We start from the raw sequence: 22,657 nt of genomic DNA, 5'->3' as shown, positions 1-22,657 counted from the left end.
TGTTCCCATACATTCTTTTCAAGGAAATACCATCAGTCATGGTATGTTTTTACCACAATTTATTCATCCATTCCCTTACTGATGGTCTTTTTTCTTTCGGTCCTTACCAAAAAATACAATATACATTGGTAAACATATAATCTTAAGTACTGGCACTTTTTTTTCCTTAGGGATAGATTCCCAGGAGATTCCTAGGTTGAAGAGTATATTAATGTTAAAACAGAGTCACAATATTTTCCAAGGAGGCTGTTACAATTTACATTTCTAAAAGCAGCATATGAAAATGTTTTCCCCTCCTTTGTGAGTAGGTAAGATAACTTAGACAAAAGCTTATTGGGCTACGGATATTCTGGATAAATCTGTTCAGAAAGTCACTCAAATTCATATATAGTGACAGCACATTAATAATATCCAAAAATATTTTTTAAAAGCCAGTTTTTGGTTGCCATTTATAATTTCCAATACATGATTTGTGATTGACAGGGAACGGCTGAACTTAAGAATCAGAAATCAAGGCCAGGCGAGGTGGCTCACGCCTATAATCCCTGCACTTTGGGAGGCCGAGGCAGGCGGATCACAAGGTCAGGAGATCGAGACCATCCTGGCTAACATGGTGAAACCCCATCTCTACTAAAAATACAAACAAATTAGCTGGGCGCAGTGGTGGGCGCCTGTAGTCCCAGCTACTCAGGAGGCTGAGGCAGGAGAATGGCGTGAACCCGGGAGTTGCAGCTTGCAGTGAGCCGAGATAGGGCCACTGCACTCCAGCCTGGGTGAAAAAGCGAGACTCCATATCAAAAAAAAAATAAAAATTTTGAAATCAAGTCTATAAAAGCATATCTTTGAGTTACACAAAAATTCTTTATATATGGAGAGACCACTGAAAAATCTGACTTTTATAAAAGTGTAAACATTTAAAGGAAAGGTAATAACTTTTAAGTCATGTTCCAAAGGGAAATGTTTTAGGTTGGCAATAGTGCAACTCAAGGAAGTAGACATGCCTCCTTTAAACAAAATATTGTAAAAAATCATTTCTAAAGGGGGTGTTATACACATGAAAAATTTAAAAAGCAATGAAACAGTTGACAGTTACTTAAAATAATTTTTCCTCTAAGGTCTCTGAAATGTAACATTTGTGAACTATAGAAGCATCCTACCATTTTTGCTAGACAATTCATGAAATATTAAGGGAAACAAGGAAAGACAAAAACAGGTAGTTTCTGTCTGTGTTACACAATATTTTGGTAATAGACATGCATTTGTATGCAAATATCCCACTGGAAAATAAGAGCATGATGAATGGGGATATTGTCTTTACATGGCAAACTTATTCTGTGGTGCATACTGAGTAGTACAACTCATGTCTGCCTCCTTCATGCTATAGATCAATTATTTCACATTTGCATATTTGTATAAATAGTGCTTCTAGAAAATCTTCAGCAAACCAGAAGCAGGGAAAACTTCAACACTGTCTTCTGTTTCGTAAGAGGCAGCTCAAAAACAATGTTCATACCAACTTATATATGCCAGCAAGCAGTAGGGAAAGACGTAAGTTCCATGCTACTTTAAATCTGTTACACATTTCATTTGGAACGCATACTGGATTGCAGAGATACTGAAAAACACATGTGATGTTTAGTATAGAAAATCTTGTTATGTCCTAATTATCACAGAGGACAAGAATTTCAAATTCCCAGTGATTATGCTAAATTCACATGTGCAGATCTAAAACATACCACTTGTGTTTCGTGGCATATCCACATAAAACCACTAAATTCATAGGATACTGTTTGTATATCTCTTATGCTGCTGCCTAGAATACTCAATTCATTCAAGATTTTTAAAAGCTCATTGTAGTACAACTGGGTATGGCTATTTACAACTGGATATATTCTGATACGTATTCTTTAGCTGGGTATCACATGTAACTTCCAGTATAATGTTCTCATGGGATCCTATTTTTAATACATTTTTGAGTTGAGATTGCATCTCGGTATGAATTCCCATGTTCCCTCAAAACTGTCATGAGGCTTCTCACCCGCTTGAAGTGTTCTGGCAGGAGTTTTCCACAGTACAACCTGGCTGGAGTTTCAGGGTTTATCCCCGACATGAACTCTCTGATGGACACTGAGTCGGGACTTCCTGCTAAAGGCCTTCCCACATTCAGAACACTCATATGGTTTCTCTCCTGTGTGGATTCGCAAGTGTAATCTAAGAGTTGACCTCTGGCTGAAAGTTTTGCCGCATTCAGTACATTCGTAGGGTTTCTCTCCTGTATGAGTTCTCATGTGGATGATGAGTTGTGAGTTCTGGATGAAGGATTTTCCACATTCACTGCACTCATACCGTTTCTCCCCCGTGTGAATCTTCTGATGTATGATAAGGTTTGACTTCTTGAAGAAGGTTTTTGCACATTCGTTACACTCATAGGGTCGCTCTCCTGTATGAATTCTCTGGTGTGTGGTGAGTTCAAACTTTTGGGCAAACGTCTTTCCACATTCACTGCATTCATAGGGCTTCTTCTCCATATGTGCTCTCTGGTGTACAATGAGGTTTGACTGGTGGGTAAAAGCTTTTCCACATTCCGGACACTCAAAGGGTTTCTCCCCAGTGTGAATTCTCTGATGTTTGATGAGGTTGGCCTTATGGGAGAAGGTTTTCTTACATACATTACATTCATACGGTTTTTCTCCAGTATGTATTCTCTTATGACTAATGAGGAGTGACTTAAAGGAGAAAGCCTTGTCACAGTAAGTACAAATGAAAGGTTGAACCAAATTTTTTATTTTCTGATGTTTAAAAATGGCTGCTTTATGGCTGAGGGCTTTTCCATTTTTATTGTATTCAGAATATTGTACTCCAGCGTGGGTTTTCTCTTGCTTCAGGTAGAGAAGTGCTTTTCCAAATTCATTACACTCATCAGTTTGCTTTCCTGCATAGCTTCTATTACTATTAAGCAAGTCTGAATTATATTTCAAAGTTTTTTCATATAAGTCATATTTATAGGGTACTTGTCTTAAAGAAACAAAGTCTGTGTTCAGATTAAGTGCTTTTCCAAAGAGATCACCTCTTTCCTCAATTGGGGTTTGGTTCTTAAGAATTAAAAATTGCCTTGCCTGCTCATCTGGGTTTCTGTGGTCTCTCTCCATCTGGTCATCAGCCTTCCACACTTCTAGGATAGAGCACAATGAAAAGAACCTTGTCAACGCCTCTGCTGTAATGTTACAGAATGCGAAGTCTTCACAAGTGTTCAATCACAGGGCAGACTCTTTAGTTTGGGACCCAGTCTCCCAATATTAAAAAATTCCCAGCGCAAATGTTTCCTTTCAAACTTTGAAAGAGAAAGATAATAGCAAGATTTGGAACGCATACTGGATTGCAGAGATACTGAAAAAAACATGTGATGTTTAGTATAGAAAATCTTGTTATGTCCTAATTATCACAGAGGACAAGAATTTCAAATTCCCAGTGATTATGCTAAATTCCCATGTGGTTAAAAAACAAAACCAAAATCAATACAAGTAGCAATGCCAGATGACAAAATGACCTTAAAGTGGGCAGAGAAGGTGAAATAAGACAGAAAACAGAACACAAATAATATGAGAAGGCTGGCAATTCCAGGGATGGAGATTTACAGTGTTCTTGAGGACACTGCAGTTAGCACAGAGACGGAGAAAGTAAGTAGATGAGGGAATTAAGGGAAAATACCTACGCAGATCTCGAGCAAGAGTATTATTTGCTAAACTCAGACTACTATGGTAGAACCAGCACCAGTCTGCATGGTTCTAAGCTTTTTCACCTTTTTCTCTTCTGTTCATCTTTACCAAAATGATTTCCAGAAAGCAGCACTTCTCATTAGGTTTGCAGTGACAGCCATACAGCAGAGCTCCAAATCTCAAAGTGAGAATCTTGCAAATAGTAAAACCTAGAAACTCATTCTCTAAGAAAAATACAACCCTTACAACAGGATCATTGATGGCTGCTGGTTTTATTGCTTTTTTTCCTACTGAAGTTGTTGGGAGAGTGAACATGTTTTCACTATCATATCCTACTTTTCTTCCATTCCTATTTATTTTGAGATAGGGTCTCCCTCTGTTGCCTAGGCAGGAGTGCAGTGGCACAATCATAGCTCACTGCGCTTTGACCTCCTGGGCTCAAAGGATCCTCTCAACATGACAGGCATGAGCCACCGTGCCCAGCCTACTTTTAATGTGTTCAGAATCTTAAGGATCAAGTTACCCAGGTTCATTATTAAGAAGTCAAACAAACAGATACAGGCAAGGCTAAGACACACTGTTGGTGGGAATTTAAATTAGTTCAGCCACTGTGGAAAACAGTCTAAAGATTTCTCAAATAATTCAAAACTACCTCTTCACCCAGCAATCCCATTAAAAATCATTTGGCCAGGCACAGCGGCTCATGCCTGTAATCCCAGCACTTTGGGAGGCCAAGGCAGGAGGATCACTTGAGGTCAGGAGTTCTTTACTGTTTTTTGAGATGGGGGTCTCTCTCTCTTGCCCAGGCTGGAGTACAATTGGTGTGATCTCCACTCACTGCAACCTCCACCTCCCAAGTAGGTGGGATTACAGGCACACGCCACCATGCCCGGCTTATTTTATATTTTTAGTAGAGATGGGGTTGCATGTTGTTGGTGCTTGTATTGAACTGACCTCTGGTGAACCTCCTGCCTCAGCCTTCCAAAATGCTAGGATTACAAGCGGGAGCCACCACGCCTGGCCTGAGGTCAGGATCTACAGTACTTGTTCTACAAAAGTAAAAATTAGCAGGGCCTGGTGGTATTTGTCTGTGGTCCCAGCTACTCGAGGCTGAGGTGGGAAGATTACTTGAGCCCAGGAGGTGGAGGCTACAATGCGCCATGATATCACCATTGAACCCTAGCCTGGGTGACAGAATGAGACCTGTCTCAAAAAAAAAAAAAGATTCTACCAAAAAGACACATGCCCACTTGTAGGTTCATCACAGCACTATGCACAATAGCAAAGACATGGAATCAGCCTAGCTGCCCATTAATGGTGGACCGGAAAAGAACGGTACATGTACAAGATACAACACTACACAGCCATTAAAAAATGAAATCCTGTCCTTTTCAGCAACATGGAGGCTCACAAATGGGAGCTAAACACTGGGTACTCATGGACATAAAGATGGCAATAGTAGACAGAATGGCTGGTGAGAAAGGGAGGCAAGGGTTGAAAAGCTAATGGGTACCATGCTCACGACCTAGGTGTCAGGATCAATCAAACCCAAACCTCAGCATCACAGAATATACCCATGTACCCCTACATCTAAAAAGCTAAAACCAATTTAAAATTACCCAGCAACAACCTAGACCATCATCTTACGTTATTACTGGTTATGTTACTGTGATCCTGCTGCCATTTTTTCCAGGACAACACTGTCACTCTCACACTGAAAAATCTATCTTAAGGCCACCACACCGATTCCTAAGAGCTAAAATACAAATGTTACCATTCTGGCAAAACGAGAATGCTAATGAAAGAGCAACTAGTTACAACAAAAGTTTAAGATGTGTTGGGAAAGTATCAGGGTTCAAGTGTGAAAGGCAAATATCTAAGGTTAAACAGGAAAAAAAAGGTAAGCAGGGGAGACGGGCATTTGGAGGTATGATTCAGAGACTTAAGGTACAGGTCATCTCTCCTCAGCTATATTTAAGGGTTAGGGACTCGAAAAACAGATTCCTGAAAAGTATTTCAAAGGTACTGAGCTGCTCATAATCTCCTGGATACTAATTCCACTGGCTTCTGCTTCTCCCTTTCTCCTGTCATATTCCCCTAAAACGTTCTGAATTGACAGCTCTATGCTACCCAAAACTCTTCTTGTTGCTCCAACTTGAAAATTGCCTATGGCTTGACAGCAGTTTACTAATGGGACATAGCTCACAACTGCTCGGACTTCAGAAGCCTTGAAGGAAAGGAGAGACAGAGCTTTAAAGGCTGCAAGATCTCTCAGGTTTAACACCTGAAGACTTAGGCCAAAAACATGTAGTAATTCAGAAGCTCATTTCTGTTCACTGAGACAGGACATAAATACTTCTAGGAAAACGGTGAGCTGTACCTGATGAAAACCATCCTTACCCACTGAAAGTAAGTTGCTATAATTCTCCAGCATCACATCCATGTATAGGATCCTCTGAGAGGGGTCCAGTTGTTCCCATTCCTCCTGGGTAAAGTCCACAGTCACATCCGTGAATGAAACTGATCCCTAAAACAGCATATTGTTATTCATCCTAAGATGATCATTTGGTGATACAGAAAGGATAGATGAAAACTTTGTAAGTCATTCACCATGAAAATTTATATATTTACACCAACGATACATCTTGTTCACCGTTTTTTTCACATCTTCCAAAATATATTTTTATAAATAGTTGAGATTTATTCAGATTCCCATTATCTCTGGCACTGTCATATTTGATAGGTGTCTCAGATTAATAAAACACTGTTGGCCAGGCATGGTGGCTCACACCTGTAATCCCAGCACTTTGGGAGGCTGGGGGAGGGGGAGATCACTTGAGGTCAGGAGTTCGAGACCAGCCTGGTCAACATAGTGAAATCCCATCTCTACTAAAAGAAATTGAGCTGGGCATGGTGGCGCATGCCTGTAGTCCCAGCTACACGGTGGGCGGAGGCAGAAACTGCAGTGAGCCAAGACTGCACCACTGTTTCTGCTCTCGAGATGTGTGCTGTGAGACAAGCACATTAGGTATGCAGTGTTACCAGTGTGCTTTTAATAAAGCTCACATAGGCATTATTTCTGTGATATCGATGTTAAAGAGTTAAAACTTTGACTACTTAAAGGCAGAAAATCAACTTCCAACTATAAAATATCAGGTACAAGTAAGGATCTCTGTCCCCCCATCCCCCTATTCAAGCCATAAAAATTGTACAAAAAAATTTTTAAAAATTTATGATTGAATTTAACAGGCCAGACACAGCTGAAATGATTAGTCAAAAAATGTCAGTAAATATCTAGACTGAAATGCAAAAGGTACATTAAGGAGCCTAAAAGATACATGGGACGAGCTGAGAAGGTCTAATATACTTGCAGCGGGAGTCCCAAGAGGAGGGGCAAAATGCAGTCAAAACAATATTTGACAAGAGAATAGCTAGGCCGGGCGCGGTGGCTCACGCCTGTAATCCCAGCACTTTGGGAGGCCGAGGCGGGCGGATCACAAGGTCAGGAGATCGAGACCACGGTGAAACCTCGTCTCTACTAAAAATACAAAAAATTAGCCGGGCGCGGTTGTGGGCGCCTGTAGTCCCAGCTACTCGGGAGGCTGAGGCAGGAGAATGGCGGGAACCCGGGAGGCGGAGCTTGCAGTGAGCTGAGATCCGGCCACTGCACTCCAGCCTGGGCGACAGAGCGAGACTCCGTCTCAAAAAAAAAAAAAAAAAAAGAATAGCTGAGAATTTTCCAACACACCTCACAACAGGCTATAGTTTTAAAACCACCAACCCCAAGTACAATAAGTACAAACAAAACAAAACAAAAAACCAAAAAACCCACTCAGAGTATAACAAAACTGATTTTAAAACCCCAGAGGTGGCCAGGCTCAGGCCTGTAATCTCAGCACTCTGGGAAGCCAAGGTGGGCGGGTCACAAGGTCAGGCGTTCAGGGCCAAGATGGTGAAACCCCATTTCTACTAAAAATATAAAAATTAGCCGGGCGTGGTGGCGGGCGCCTGTAATCCCTGCTGCACTTGAGCTTGGGTGACAGAGCAAGACTGTCTCAGAAAAAAACCCAGAGGAAAAAAAGAGGTATTGTCTTCAGAGATACAAAAAACTTGACAGCTGATTTCTCAACATAAACAATGGAAGTCAGAAGACAAATCTTCAAAGTGCTGAAAATATCTAGAATGAGTTGGTTGACAAACTTTTACTATAAAGGGTCAAGTAACTATTTGATTTTTTTTTCAGGCTACACGTAGTCTCTGCTGAAACAAACCGACTTGGCCGTCATACCATAAAAAGAGGCCGAGGCAGGCAGATCACGAGGTCAGGAGTTTGAGACCATCCTGGCTAACAAGGTGAAACCTGTTACCACTAAAAATACAAAAAATTAGCCAGGAGTGGTGGTGGGCGCCTGTAGTCCCGGCTACTTGGGAGGCTGAGGCAGGAGAAGGGTGTGAACCCGGGAGGCGGAGCTTGCAGTGAGCAGAGATTGCGTCACTGCACTCCAGGCTGGGTGACAGAGCAAGACTCTGTCTCAAAAAATTTAAAAAAACCATTCTTAGCTTGTGGGTCATACAAAAACAAGGCAGCAGCCCATCTGCACAACTGGCCAGAGTTTGACACCCCCTGATGTAGAGTCTAGAATGATGACTAGTACACAATAGATGTCAAGTATTAGGCATTATTACTACTATTAAAAGATGTACCAAAACCAAAATTAAGCCTAGCAAGAATCAGTTGAATGTGCAAAAAAAGCAATAGCAAACCAGTAAAACATTAAAAGTATGCAAATATGGAATGGGGAACGAAGTATTAAACTAATTTTCGCATGTCATCAACTTAGACATTGCGGCAGGAAGAAGTACCATGTTTGGAAGAAAAATTCTGATTAACTTTTGCTTAAAATAGGTAAGTACTGAAAAAGTAACGTAAACCTTTAAAGGGTAGAAATACAAGCAGAGAAGGAAAAGCAGATAAAATCAGTAATCAAAATAAAATGGGATAAATTTCTGCTAAAAGACTAAGACCTTCAGGGTTTAAAAACCTATATATAATTTTTACAAGAGGCAAACTTTAAAAACACCACAAACTTCAATGATCTAGCTAAAATATAAACAAAGTAACAAAGCCTAAAAACAAAAGGCACTGAAAGCTGTCAAAGGAACATCAATAAACAAAATTCCAAAAAATGCACATAATATGACCCAAAATTCTATATAATCCTGTTCATGCAATATAAAAGTGATTTAACAAAGGGCATGGGTACACCCAAACAAAACATACTGGTTATCTCTAAGATGGAAAGACTGACTTTAATGGTCAAAATGTTAGGGTTGAGTTGAGGTGACATGAACAGTGCTGGTGCTGTGGTTCATGACTGTAATCCCAGCACTTTGGGAGGATGAGGCAGGAGGACTGCTTGAGCCCAGGAGTTTGAGACCACCCTGGGCAACATGGCGAGACCCTGTCTCCACAACAACAAAACACCTAGCTGGATGTGGTGGTGAACACCTGTAGTCCCAGCTACATGGGAGGTTCAAGTAGGAGGACAGCTTGGGTCTGGGAGGTCAAGGCTGCAGTGAGCCGTGATCATGCCACTGCACTTCAGCCCTGGAGACACAGCAAGACCCTGTCTCAAAAAAAAAGGCTAGGTACAGTGGCCACACCTGTAATCCCAGCACTTTGGGAGGCCAAGGCAGGTGGATCACCTGAGGTTAGGAGTTCGAGACCAGCTTGGTCAACATGGTGAAACCCAGTCTCTACTACAAATACAAAAATTAGCCAGGCATAGTGGTGGGCACCTGTAGTCTCAGCTACTCAGGAGGCTGAGGCAGGAGAATTGCTTGAACCCGGGAGGCAAAGGTTGCAGTGAGCGAGATCACGCCACTACACTACTACACTCTAGCCTGGGCAACAGAGCAAGACTCTACTTAAAAAAAAAAAAAAACAGCATGCTGGGGAGGGCAGATCCTCATATGACAGAGACAGTAAGGGACAAAATTAATGTATGAATTGTGTAATATAAAAAACATTGGCCAGACGCAATGGCTCATGCCTGTAATCCCAACACTTTAGGAGGCCAAGGAAGGCGCATCATTACGTCAGGAGGTCAAGACCAGTCTGGCCAACATGGTGAAACCCTGTCTCGACTAAAAACACAAAAATGAGCCAGGCATGGTGGCGGGTGCCTGTAATCCCAGCTACTTGGGAGGCTGAGGCAGAAGAATCTCTTGAACCCAGGAGGCAGAGGTTGCAGTGAGCCAAGATCATGCCACTGCACACCAGCCTGGGCGACAGAGCGAGATTGTCTCAAAGAAAACAAAACCAACCAAACAAAAAAATTACATTTTAACACATTTAAAATGTAATATAATACAAGTAATATAAATTTAAAAACCCATCCATATAAAAGAATGAAATCATATCCTTTGCAGCAACATGGATGCAGACAGAGGACATTATCCCAAGTGAATTAACACAAACAGAAATCCAAACAGTGCATATCCTTACTTATAAGTGGGAGCTAAACTCTGGGTACTCATGGACATAAAGATGGTAACAACAGACGCTGGGGTCTACTGGTAGGGAAGGGAGGGGGACAAAGCAAAAACTATTGGGTACTATCCTCACTACTCGGTGACAGGATCAATCATACCCCAAACGTCAGCATCGTGAAAAATATCTAACAAATCTGCACATGTACCCCCAAATCTGAAATAAGTTGAAATTACATTTTTTAAAAACTTCAACATACACAATACATGGAAACATGTCAAAATGTTAAGCACTGACTAGATAGCAAACTAGGCGGATAATTAAGTTGACCTACACTTGGGCCGGATGCAGTGGCTCATGCCTGTAATCCTAGCACTTTGGAGCCAAGGCAGGTGGATCACTTAAGGTAAGGAGTTCAAGACCAGCCTGGGCAACAGGGCAAGATCCCATCTCTAAAAAAAAAAAAATACAAAAACTTAGCCAGGCATGGTGGTGCGTACCTGTAGTCCCAGCTACATGAGGGGCTGAGGTGGGAGGATTGCTTGAGCCAAGGAGTTCCAGGCTGCAGTGAACTGAGATTACACCACCGCACTCCAGCCTGGGTGACAAAGTGAGACGCTGTCTCAAAAGTGGAACCATACTGAAGTTACTTTCAACTGTTTTAATACATAAAAATATTTTGGCTGGGCGCTGTGGCTCACGCCTGTAATCCCAGCATTTTGGGAGGCTGAGGCGGGCGGATCACATGAGGTCAGGAGTTCGAGACCAGCCTGGCCAACATGGGGAAACCCCGTCTCTACTAAAAATATAAAAATTAGCCGGGCACAGTAGCGGGCACTTGTAATCTCAGCTACTTGGGAGGCTGAGGCAGGGGAATTGCTTGAACCCGGGAGGCAGAGGCTGCAGTGAGCCGAGATTGTGTCCCTGCATTCCAGCCTGGGTGACAGAGTGAGACTCCGTCTCAGAAAAAAAAAAAAATGTATATATATACACATATATATAATTTTTTTTCATAAAACTACTATGCTTTATTTGTATTTCTGTGAAATAAATCTTATTATCTACCATGTAAAACGGAAGAAAAAAATTCCTAAGGAAATCTCAGAACACTGGCTGCAAAGACAAAAGCCTGTGAGTTTCAGGAGAGAACAGGTTACAAGTAAGGAGACTGAAAGCCTTCAGACCTCTTGACTACGCCGGAAAGCAGTATTTTCAAAATTATCAGAGAGGCAAACCATAAAAACTGAACAAAATAAAATAATTACTTGCAAGCACAGGAGAGCAATCACTGTAGGGCTACAATTACCAAAAGGCATATATGAGGAGAGGAGAGCCACGCATTCACAATGATGCTGAACCATGGCACAGAAAAACAAAGCCCAAGCATAAGTGAGTGTCGTTGGCCGGGTGCGGTGGCTTATGCCTGTAATCCTAGCACTTTGAGAGGCCGAGGCACGGAGATCACTTGCGGCCAGGAGTTCGAGATCAGACTGGCCAACATGGAGAAACCCTGTCTCTACTAAAAATACAAAAATTAGCCAGGCGTGGTGGCACGTGCCTGTAGTCCCAGCTACTCGGGAGGCTGAGGCAGGAGAATCGCTTGAACCCAGAAGATGGAGGTGGCAGTGAGCCAAGATCATGCCACTGCACCCCAGCCTGGGTGACAGAGCGAGAGTCTATCTCAAAAATTAATTAAATAAATTAAAAAAAAAACACAAACTGGTGTTTGGGTCTGTAAAGCAACTAGGATCTAGGGGCAGGGCTATGGTTTGAGTATTTTTGTCCCCTCTAAAAATTCATGTTGAAACTTAATCCCCAATTAAGTATTGGGAAGTGTGGCCTTTGGGAGGTCACTGGGTCATGGAGGCTCCTCCCCTTGTGAATGGGGTCAGATGTCCTTCTAAAGGGGCTTGATGAAAGGAGTTCATCTCCTTTTTTGCCCTTTTGCTTTCTGCCATGCAAGGACACAGCACTCCTTCCCTCTGAAGGATGCAGCATTTAAAGTGCCATCTTGGAAAAACAGACCAGGCCTTCACCGGCACCTTGATCTTGGACTCTCAGCTTCTAGAACTGTGACAAAATAAATTTCTTCCTTTTTTTTTTTGAGACAAAGTCTCGCTTTGTCACCCAATCTGGAATGCAGTGGCGTGATCTCAGCTCACTGTAGCCTCCACCTTCCAGGTTCAAGTGATTCTCGTGCCTCAGTCACCCAAGTAGCTGGGGTTACAGGCAAGTGCCACCACACTTGGCTAATTTTTGTATTTTTAGTACAGATAGGGTTTTGCCATGTTGGCCAGACGGGTCTCAAACTCCTGCCCTCAAATGATCCACCCACCTTGGCCTCTCAAAGTGCTGAGATTACAGGCATGAGCCACCTTGTCCAGCCGAGAAAATAAATTTCTGTTCTTTATAAATTACCTGGTCGCAAGTATTCTGCCATGGCAGCAAAAAATGGATTAAGACACAGGGTGATGGAGCTAAGAAAGACATACAGAAGAAGCCTTAACATTCTGCATAAAGATTCACCTCAGATCTTTGGCTAGTTCCTAATATGTGTAGGTGGAAGACAGGCCTCCAAGAGAACTAGTGGCAATGACTGGGAGACTGAAAGCTGAGTAGAGATTTCAGAGGTTGCGTAGTGCTGAGGAGCTAGGACAGTCTGAATCCAGCAAGATAGAGATACTGGCAAACAGTTGAGATGCCAGAAAAGCCATGCCCTAGAAGGATGGACCATACCCTAGGAGAAAGGAGTATGACCAAACTGACAGACCCACACCTGCAAATCTAAAAACATGCCCCAACGGGATCAGAATCATCTGCCAATAATTTAGCTATCTGGCAGACAAAACCTAACATTTTTTAGAAGGAGCTATGTATCATTCAACATATCCAGCGTACAAACAAAACTGCTAGACATGTGAAAAAGCAAAACCAGGGCCAGGTGTAGTGGTTCATGACTGTAATCCCAGCACTTTGGGAGGCTGAGACAGGTGGACTGCTTGAGCCCAGGAGTTTGAGACCAGCTTAGGCAACATACCAAAACCCCATCTTAAAAAAGTACAAAAATTAGCTGCGCATAGTGGCACATGTCTGTGGACCCAGCTCCTCAAGAGGCTGGGGTGGGAGGGTTGCTTGAGCTCAGGAGGTCACGGCTACAGAGAACTGTGAGCGTGTCACTGTACTCCAGCCTGGGGGTAACCAAGACCCTGTTAAAAAAGAAAAAGAAAAAAAGAAAGAAAAAGCAAGCAAGCAAACAAAAACAATGAGGCCAGGCATGCAGTGCATACCTGAAATCCCAGCAGGTTGGGGGGCTAAGGTGGGTAGATTGCTTGAGCCCAGGAGTTCGAGACCCACCTGGACAACACAGAAAAATTCCCTGTCTACAAAAAACACAAAAATTAGCTGGGCACAATGGCATGTGCCTGTAGTCCCAGCTATTAAGGAGGCCGAAGTGGGAGGATCACTTGAGCCCGGGAGGCAGAGGTTGCAGTGAATGTAAATCAAGACACTGCACTCCAGCCTGGGCAAGCCCCTAGAGCAAGACCCTGCCTCAAAAAAAAAAAAAAAAGAAAAAAAAAAAAGACAAGACAAAAACAATCAAGAGATAAACAACCCAAAAGAGGCAGATGCAGAGAGTACCAATATATTAGTTAACCCATAAACACTTCAGACGACCTGTAAAGTACTATGCAAAATATTATAGAGGTGCTCAGTAAAGATTATAAGCTGTTATCTCTACAGCAACCACTTAAGATAAAAGGGAAAATAGGAATACACAGGACAACTAAAAATAAATAGCAAAATGACAGACTTAAACTCACCTATGCCTATAAAAAAATAAATCACAAATAAAACAATAAATCAATTAAAAGACAGAAATAGACCAGGCATGGTGGCTCACACCTATAATCCCAGCACTTTGGGAGGCAAGATCTCAACACTACAAAAAAATTAAAAAATAAAAATTAACTGGCACAGGCCTGTAGTCCCAGCTACTCAGGAGGCTGATGTGGGGGAATTGCTTGAGCTCAGGAGGTTGAGGCTTCAATGAGCCAAGATCACACCACTTCACTCCAGCACAGCAGCTGGGTGAGAAAGAGAGATCCTGTCTCAAAAAGAAAAAAAAAAAAATAGACAGAAATAGGCTGGATCAAGGAAGTTGAGGCTGCTGTGAGCTGTGTTCATGCCACTAAGTTCCAGCCTGGGCAACAGAGGAAGACCCTGTCTCAAAAAAAGGAAAAAGAAACAGGCTGGATCAAAACCATGACCAAACTACATGCTATTTAGGGGAAATATACTACAAATACATGAACATAAATAGGTTGAAGCAAAAATAAAATATATACCATAACACTAATCATTTAAAAAGTAGGTATGGGCCAGGCACAGTGGTTCACATTTGTAATCCCAGCACTTTGGGAGGCTGAGGTAGGGAGATCCTGTGAGCCTAGGGGTTTGAGACCAGCCTGGGCAACCTGGCAAGATCCCATTTCTACCAAAAAGAAAAATACAAAAATTCCCTGGGCATAGTGGTACGCGCCTGTAGTTCCAACTACTGGTAGGATCACTTGAGCCCAGGAGTTTAAGGCTGCAGTGAGTCAACATTAAGCCACTTCACTCCAGCCTGGGTAGCAGAGCCAGATCTGGTCCTAAAAAAAAAAAAAAAGACGTAGGTATGGCTTTATTTATATCAGAAAAGGAGTATTATCAGGGTTAAAGAGGGGCATTCCAAAATGATAAAAGGATAAATCCATCAGGAAGACAGAATCATATGTGTGCACACATCCATAACCATATATGCAGTGACTAACAAAGCTTCAAATTATATCAAGCAAAAACTGACAGAACTAAAGAGATGAATGGGCAAATCCACATTCATACCTAGCTATCAATCAAATACCAGAACAGAATGAGGGCCAGGCGCAGTGGCTCTCACCTGTAATCCCAGCATTTTGGGATGCTGAGGAGGGCATATCACTTGAGGCCAGGAGTTCAAGACCAGCTTGGCCAACAGGGCAAAATCCCATCTCTACCAAAAATACAAAAATTAACCAGGTGTGGTGGCACACACCTGTAATCCCAGCTACTGAGGAGGCTGAGGCAGGGGAGAATCGCTTGAACCCGGTGGCAGAGGTTGCAGTGAGCCGAGATTGTGCCACTGCACTCCAGCCTGGAAGACAGAGTGAGACTGTCTCAAAAAAAAAAAAAAAGACATTTTCGGAAATTCATCCTAAAAACTGTGCCTCTCACAAACCCTTTCTCAAGAAGCTACAGAAGCATGTACTTCAATAAAACAACAGTAATCCAAAAAAGAGAGGCGGCAGACAAAAGATCACCACGAGAGAGAAGGAAATCCCTAGGAGGAGTAGGAAGGAGATGGCGGAATGGGAGATGGCAGAATAGCATTGATTCTCTACTATCACCACATTGCTTGTAGTACAGATTGGAACACAGTGATTCAAAAGCTGGCATTTTGAGGGTTGTCATCAACAAGTTACCTGCGGCCACTGTACCAACTTCTTATTAACCTGAGAGCAGAATGCCTGGGTAAGCCTGGCCCAGATTCTTATCTGTACTTGATTTGGCTTATCGCGAACATGTTCTGATGACATCTGTCTTTCCCCTCCACACCAGACTGCCTTGGATCAGATAAGAACACTCATTTCATGTCACAGAAGTGTGCTGCTTTAATCTACTCCTGCGAGGTGGCTATTCACCAGTGAACCAAGATGCAGAAAACGCACAGCATCCCACTCCCTCTAATTATATTCCCACCAAAACTTCAATACCTGGTCTACACTCTGACCCAGTCACATGGCCCAACTGTGTTGAGCCCTCTGCTTCTCATGATCTTGCCAATGACTTCCCCAAACAGGACTTCTGTAAACTCTCAGGAAAGTCAAAGCCAGGCTATACCTGGAAATTCAACTCAGCTTATCTTCTCCTGGGAGCCTTTGTCCAACAGTAGCAAAATTTCTTTCTTTTTTTTTTTTTTCTCTGACACAGAGTCTCACTCTGTTGCCCAGGCTGGAGTACAGCAGCATGATCTCAGCTCACTGCAAGCTCTGCCTCCTGGGTTCAAGTGATTCTCTTGCTTTAGCCTCCGAAGTAGCTGGGATTACATGCGCATGCTACCACGCCCAGCTAATTTTTTTTTGTATTTTCAGTGAAGACAGGGTTTCGCCATGTTGGCCAGGTTGGTTTCGATCTCCTGACCTCAAGTGATCCACCAATCTCGGCCTCCCAAAGTGCTAGGATTACAGGCATGAGCCACCATGCCTGGCTCCAACAGTAGCCAAATTTCTAGACACAGTTGCTTTGTACTGCTAAATTTGCTTGGTGTTGCCACATTGCTCCCAGTAAGGCTGTATCATTCTATACTACCTCCAGCAATACATCAGCGCTTTCATTTCTTCTTAGCTAACACTAGCTAGTGTAATTTAAAAATAAATGATAATCTAAGTCTTGGCAAAGGGCCCACGGGTGCATCTTTTAGATCTCACATGTCTGAAAGGAAAAAAAAAACCTCCACCAATCAGACAAAAGATTATGCAAACAAACCAAGGCAATATTAATTCCAGTTATAGTTTATTAACTAAATTTTATATTAAGACTATATATAAGTGGGCCGGGCGCGGTGGCTCAAGCCTGTAATCCCAGCACTTTGGGAGGCCGAGACGGGTGGATCACGAGGTCAGGAGATCGAGACCATCCTGGCTAACACGGTGAAACCCCGTCTCTACTAAGAAATACAAAAAAAACTAGCCGGGCGAGGTGGCGGGCGCCTGTAGTCCCAGCTACTCGGGAGGCTGAGGCTGGAGAATGGCGTGAACCCGGGAGGCGGAGCTTGCAGTGAGCTGAGATCCGGCCACTGCACTCTAGCCTGGGCTACAGAGCGAGACTCCGTCTCAAAAAAAAAAAAAAGACTATATATAAGTGATATTAATTCCAGTTATAGGTTATCAACTGAATATTAGATTAAGAATATATCTAAGTGGCGCTGGCTGGATGCGGTGGCTCAAGCCTGTAATCCCAGCACTTTGGGAGGCCGAGACGGGCGGATCCCGAGGTCAGGAGATCGAGACCATCCTGGCTAACATGGTGAAACCCCGTCTCTACTAAAAAATACAAAAAACTAGCCGGGCAAGGTGGCAGGCGCCTGTAGTCCCAGCTACTCGGGAGGCTGAGGCAGGAGAATGGCGTAAACCCGGGAGGCGGAGCTTGCAGTGAGCTGAGATCCGGCCACTGCACCCCAGCCTGGGCGACAGAGCAAGACTCTGTCTCTCAAAAAAAAAAAAAAAAAAAGAATATATCTAAGTGGCAAAGTCTCTAAGGAAAGCAAGGGAACTAATAAGAAAAATATCAAGATAGTGGCTATCTACTAGGTGGATTCAATCAGAAAATTTCTCATAAGAACAGATAATGTTCTATTTCTTAACTTGGGTGCATACATGGGCACCCATTTTATTATTATTCTTTAATGGATATATATTTGTTATACATGTTGTTATAACACATATAAAAAGTGTTATGTTTTAATACACTATTCTGTATATGTGTTACACAATTGATTAGGGGAAAAAAAGAATGAGTAAACTCTCTATGCTCTGATATGGAAATACTTCAAAGATACATTACTGAGTGATTTAAAAAACACAGAATTGGGCTAGGCACCGTGGCTCACACCTGTAATGCCAGCACTTTGGGAGACTGAGGTGGACATGGAATGCTTGAGCTCAGGAGTTGTAGACAAGCCTGAGCTACAGGGCGAAACTCCATCTCTACAAAAAAATACAAAAAATTAGCTGAGCATGGCGGCATGTGCCTGTAGTCCCAGCTACTTGCAGGGGTTTAGGTGGGAGGACTGCTTGAGTCCAGGAAGTCGAGGCTGCAGTGAGTCGTGTTCACACCACTGCACTCCTGCTTAGGTGACAGAGCGAGACCCTGTCTCAAAAACAAAACAAAATCAAATCACATAATTAAGAGATGGAAACACAAACCATAACCAGGCACAGTGGCTCATGCTTGTAATCCCAGCATTTTGGGAGGCCAAGGCGGGTGGATCACTTGAGCCCAGGAGTTCGAAACCAGCCGGACCAACATGGTAAAACCCTATCTCTCCTAAAAATACAAAAATTAGCCAGGCATGGTGGTGCGCACCTGTAATCCCAGCTACTGCTGAGGCAGGAGAATCACTTGAACCCGGGAAGTGGAGGTTGCACTGAGCCAAGATTGTGCCACTACACTCCAGCCTGTGTGACAGAGCAAGACTGCATCTCAAAAAAAAAAAAAAAAAAAAAATTAAATTAAATAAATACATAAATAAATAAAATGGCTAAAATCCAGAACATTGACAACACAAAATGCTGGTGAGGATGTGGAACCACAGAAACTCTCATTCATTGCCGTTGGGAATGGAAAATGGTACAGCCACATAGGAGTTTCACAGTTTCTTACAAAATTAATTATATTCTTAGTATATGATCCAGGTGCCTTAGTATTTATCCAAATGAGTTGAAAACATGCCCCCAAAAAACCTGCACACAGATGTTTACAACAGCTTTCTTTATAATTGCCAAAACCTGGAAGCCACTAAGTTTATTTGTTCCTTCAATATGTGAATGGATAAATAAACCATGGTACATCACAACAAGACATATTCGGTACTAAGAAGACACGAGCTATCAAGCCAAGAAAAGACTTGGGAGGAACCTTCTCTCTCTCCCTTTTTTTTTTCTTTTTTTTTTTTTTTTTTTGAGACGGAGTCTCTCTGCGTCTCCCAGGCTGGAGTGCAGTGGCGTGATCTTGGCTCACTGCAAGCTCCGCCTCCTGGGTTTACGCCATTCTCCCGCCTCAGCCTCCCAAGTAGCTGGGACTACAGGCGCCCGCTACCACGCCCGGCTAGTTTTTTGTATTTTTAGTAGAGACGGGGTTTCACCATGTTAGCCAGGATGGTCTCGATCTCCTGACCTCGTGATCCACCCGCCTTGGCCTCCCAAAGTGCTGGGATTACAGGCTTGAGCCACCGCGCCCAGCCTCTTTTTTTTTTTCTTTTGAGACAAAGTCTCACTCTGTCACCCAGGCTGGAGTGCAGTGGCACTATCTTGGCTCACTGCGAGCTCCGCCTCCTGGGTTCACCTATTCTCCTGCCTCAGCCTCCCAAGTAGCTGGGACTACAGGCGCCTGCCACCACTCCTGGCTAATTTTTTGTATTTTTTTTTTTAGTAGAGACGGGGTTTCACAGTGTTAGCCAGGATGGTCTCGATCTTGGAGGAACCTTAAATGTATATTTCTAAGTGAAGGAAAACAATCTGAAAAGGCTACCTACTGCATGAATCCAACTACACGACATTCTAGAAAAGACACAACTAGGGAGATGAGACAGTAGAAAGATCAGTGGGTGTTAGGGACTTAGGGAGACAGAGGAAGGGGTGCATAGGCAGAGCACAGGGGATTTTCAGGGCAGTGAACCTATTCTGTATGATGCCATAGTGATGGATGCGTGTCATTATATATTGGTCAAAATACACAGAATGCATATAAAGAGTGATCCCTACTGTAAACTACAGTCTTTAACATATCAATATCGGCTCATCAACTGTAACAATATACACATTAATACATATATTAATAATAAAGGAAACTGGGGGTAGGGGTTGGGAATGAGGGGGTATATGAGAACACACTACATTCCCCATTCAATTTTTCTGTAAACCCAAAACTGCTCTAAAAAAAATGAAATCTATTCAAACAGAATGCATAGAAACAGAAAAGTATGATTAACATGCTATCTTATGTTTGTGCTTTTATTTGTACTTGTGTAAATATGTACAAATAAGCTCTGGATAGTTACATGAGAAAGTAATGACAGTGGCACCTGCTTGGGGTGGGGGGATTTAAATACAAACCCACATATTTACTGCATTCTCTGGCATTAGGCTAATCTGACTAGAAAAACCAAATACATACAGTAATCTTCTGCACTTGCACTGAGGAATGTTATATGAAACCACCACAGATAAAGTGATAACCCTTTCAAAGTTGGTTGTTTCTGGGGGTGCTATCCAAAACACCATCTACATGAAGGTCCATAAAAGGCATTCAGACCTAATGTACAGAACCAAAGAACTGGTATTCATAACCAATGCAAGACATTTAATTAACTCAATTTGCTTTTTGGCTGCTGGTATTGATCAGTTATTCTTACTATGTTTCCCTTGTGTCTTATTCATACTTTTCTATTTCATTTTCTGGATCCTTATAAACTTCCTTAAATGCACTGAAAAGCAAAATGGGGAATAAACAAACAACTCACCTGGGATTTGTTCATTTTCTGCAGTTTTTGGGAGAGGCAGAGAACTATGAAGGCGAAACTGGAATAGAGGAAAAAGGAAGGCATTGTTATTAAAGGTCTGACCTGCCTTACAATTCCTAGAGTGACTTGTTTAGAAATCCCTAGAGACCACCTGGGAAAATACCACCTCCTGGGATAATCCCTTTGCCTCTTCAGAAGGGGCAGAAAATATCATACTTACAGCACTTATCTTCAATCTAACATTATCAGACACCCATAAAGGCAAGACTAAGATAATCCACTATCAAAAGAGGCAAAACGATCAGCAGAACCCTCAACTGCTGAAATTATCAGCCAGGGAATTTAACACAACTATGATTCATATACTAAAGGCTTTACTAGAAAAGGTGGACAACATGAATAAACAAATAGGGAATTTCAGCAGAGATGGAAACTTCAAGAAAAAAATCAAATGGAAATGCTGAGAAAGAAAAGTACAGTAACACAGATGATCTTTCAGCAGGCTCGTTAGTAGACAAAGGAGCTAAGAAAAGTTTCAGTAAACTTGAAGATAAGTCAAAAGAAATTACCCAAATTGAAATACAAAGAGAAATGGAAGAAAAAAATAAAAGGATAGAGCATCTGAGGGCTGTGAGACAATACCAAATGGTCTAATAAACATGTAACTGAAATTCCAAAAGGAGAAGAGAAGTATTTGAAGACATAATGGACAAGAATTTTCCAAAAATAATAATATCAAACCACAGGTCCAAGAAACTCAGATAATTTATCCAAACAGGGAAAATACCAAAAACTAAACTCAAACAAAAACACATGGACACATCGTATCCAAACAACTGAAAACCAAAGTTAAAATCTTCAAAGTAGCCCGAGGGAAAAAGACATATTACATATAGAAAAATCAAGATAATGAATCATAGCCACCTTCCTATCAGAAACTAAGCCAGAAAACAAAGTAGTGACATCCTTAAAGTGCTTTAACAACAACAAAAAAGCAACTAAAGCAAAAACTATTAACTTAGAATTCTATACTCAGCAGAAAATCTTTCAAAAATGATACTGAAGTCAAAAACCTTTTTCAAACAACAAAAACACAGCAAGCAAATTCATTATCAGTAGACCTGTACTAGAAGAAATGTTTAATCAACTTATTTAAATAGAAGAAATATGATATTAAAAACCTGAATCTACACAAATAAATGAAAATCTCTTGGGAATGGTTAAAATAAGGATAAACATAATAGATACTTTTTCTTGCTTTTAATCACTGTGAAAGATTATCTAAAGCAAGAATAGTAGCAAAATTTTGTGGGTTTACAGCCTATGTCAATATGCTGTAAAATGTATGGCAATGATAACACAAAAGACGGGAGGATGACATTGGGCGTATAATGCTGCAAGTATACTGACATAAAACAGTATGATATCTTTAAAATTCCACTAAACTTGAGAGCAACAACCAAAAACTTTGTTAAATTTTTACAAATACACAGTAAGACAACACTGGAGATAAAATGTAATTATAAAAAAGACCCACTTAAGCCAAAAGTAGACAGAAAAAAAGGAAAACAGAAACAAAGACCAAATGAGAAAAATAGAAAAAAAACAGCAAGATGGTAGATTTTAATACAACTATATCAATAATTGGTATAAACACACCAATTAAATAACAGAGGTCAAATTATATAAAAAAAAGGAAGACCAAACCATATGCTGTCTATAAGCAGTTTGTTTTAAATATAAAGACATAGCTACATTCAAAGTAAAAGGATGATCAGTTGTAGAAGTCAGGAAATTTAAAAAAAAAAAAAAAAGATAAAAGAATGAAAAAAGCTGGGCGCGGTGGCTCACATCTGTAATCCCAGCACTTTGGGAGGCCGAGGCAGGCGGATCACGAGGTCAGGAGATCGAGACCATCCTGGCTAACATGGTAAAACCCCATTTCTACTAAAAATACAAAAAATTAGCCGGGCGTGGTGGTGCGTGCCTGTAGTCCCAGCTACTCGGAGGCTGAGGCAGGAGAATGGCGTGAACCCAGGAGGCAGAGCTTGCAGTGAGCTGAGATGGTGCCACTGCACTCCAGCCTGGGCGACAAAGCGAGACTCCGTCTCAAAAAAAAAAAAAAAAAAAAAA

At 41.9% G+C, this 22,657-nt stretch overlaps 1 protein-coding gene across 5 annotated transcripts in view; it reads right to left on the bottom strand.

Annotated features, from left to right (window-relative positions):
- Window positions 1-781: 781 nt before the first annotated feature.
- Window positions 782-22,657, bottom strand: part of ZFP1 (ZFP1 zinc finger protein) — a 25,053-nt gene continuing 3,177 nt past the window's right edge. For 2 of the 5 annotated variants that reach the window (XM_025371392.1, XM_025371396.1), the window contains exons 2-4: window positions 20,525-20,582; window positions 6,117-6,243; window positions 782-3,172 (exon numbers count right to left, since the gene is read on the bottom strand). In XM_025371392.1, the coding sequence (XP_025227177.1) occupies window positions 2,091-3,172; window positions 6,117-6,243; window positions 20,525-20,539 (1,224 nt within the window). In that variant the 5' untranslated portion in view covers window positions 20,540-20,582 and the 3' untranslated portion in view covers window positions 782-2,090. The remainder of the gene's footprint in view (window positions 3,173-6,116; window positions 6,244-20,524; window positions 20,583-22,657) is intronic. The other 3 variants (XM_025371394.1, XM_025371395.1, XM_025371393.1) reach the window with 2 other exon arrangements.

This window comes from Theropithecus gelada, chromosome 20 (assembly GCF_003255815.1).
Source record: "Theropithecus gelada isolate Dixy chromosome 20, Tgel_1.0, whole genome shotgun sequence".
NCBI lineage: Eukaryota > Metazoa > Chordata > Mammalia > Primates > Cercopithecidae > Theropithecus > Theropithecus gelada.
Note: the sequence above shows the minus strand (reverse complement) of the source record. Positions and strands in the feature narration are given on the sequence as shown.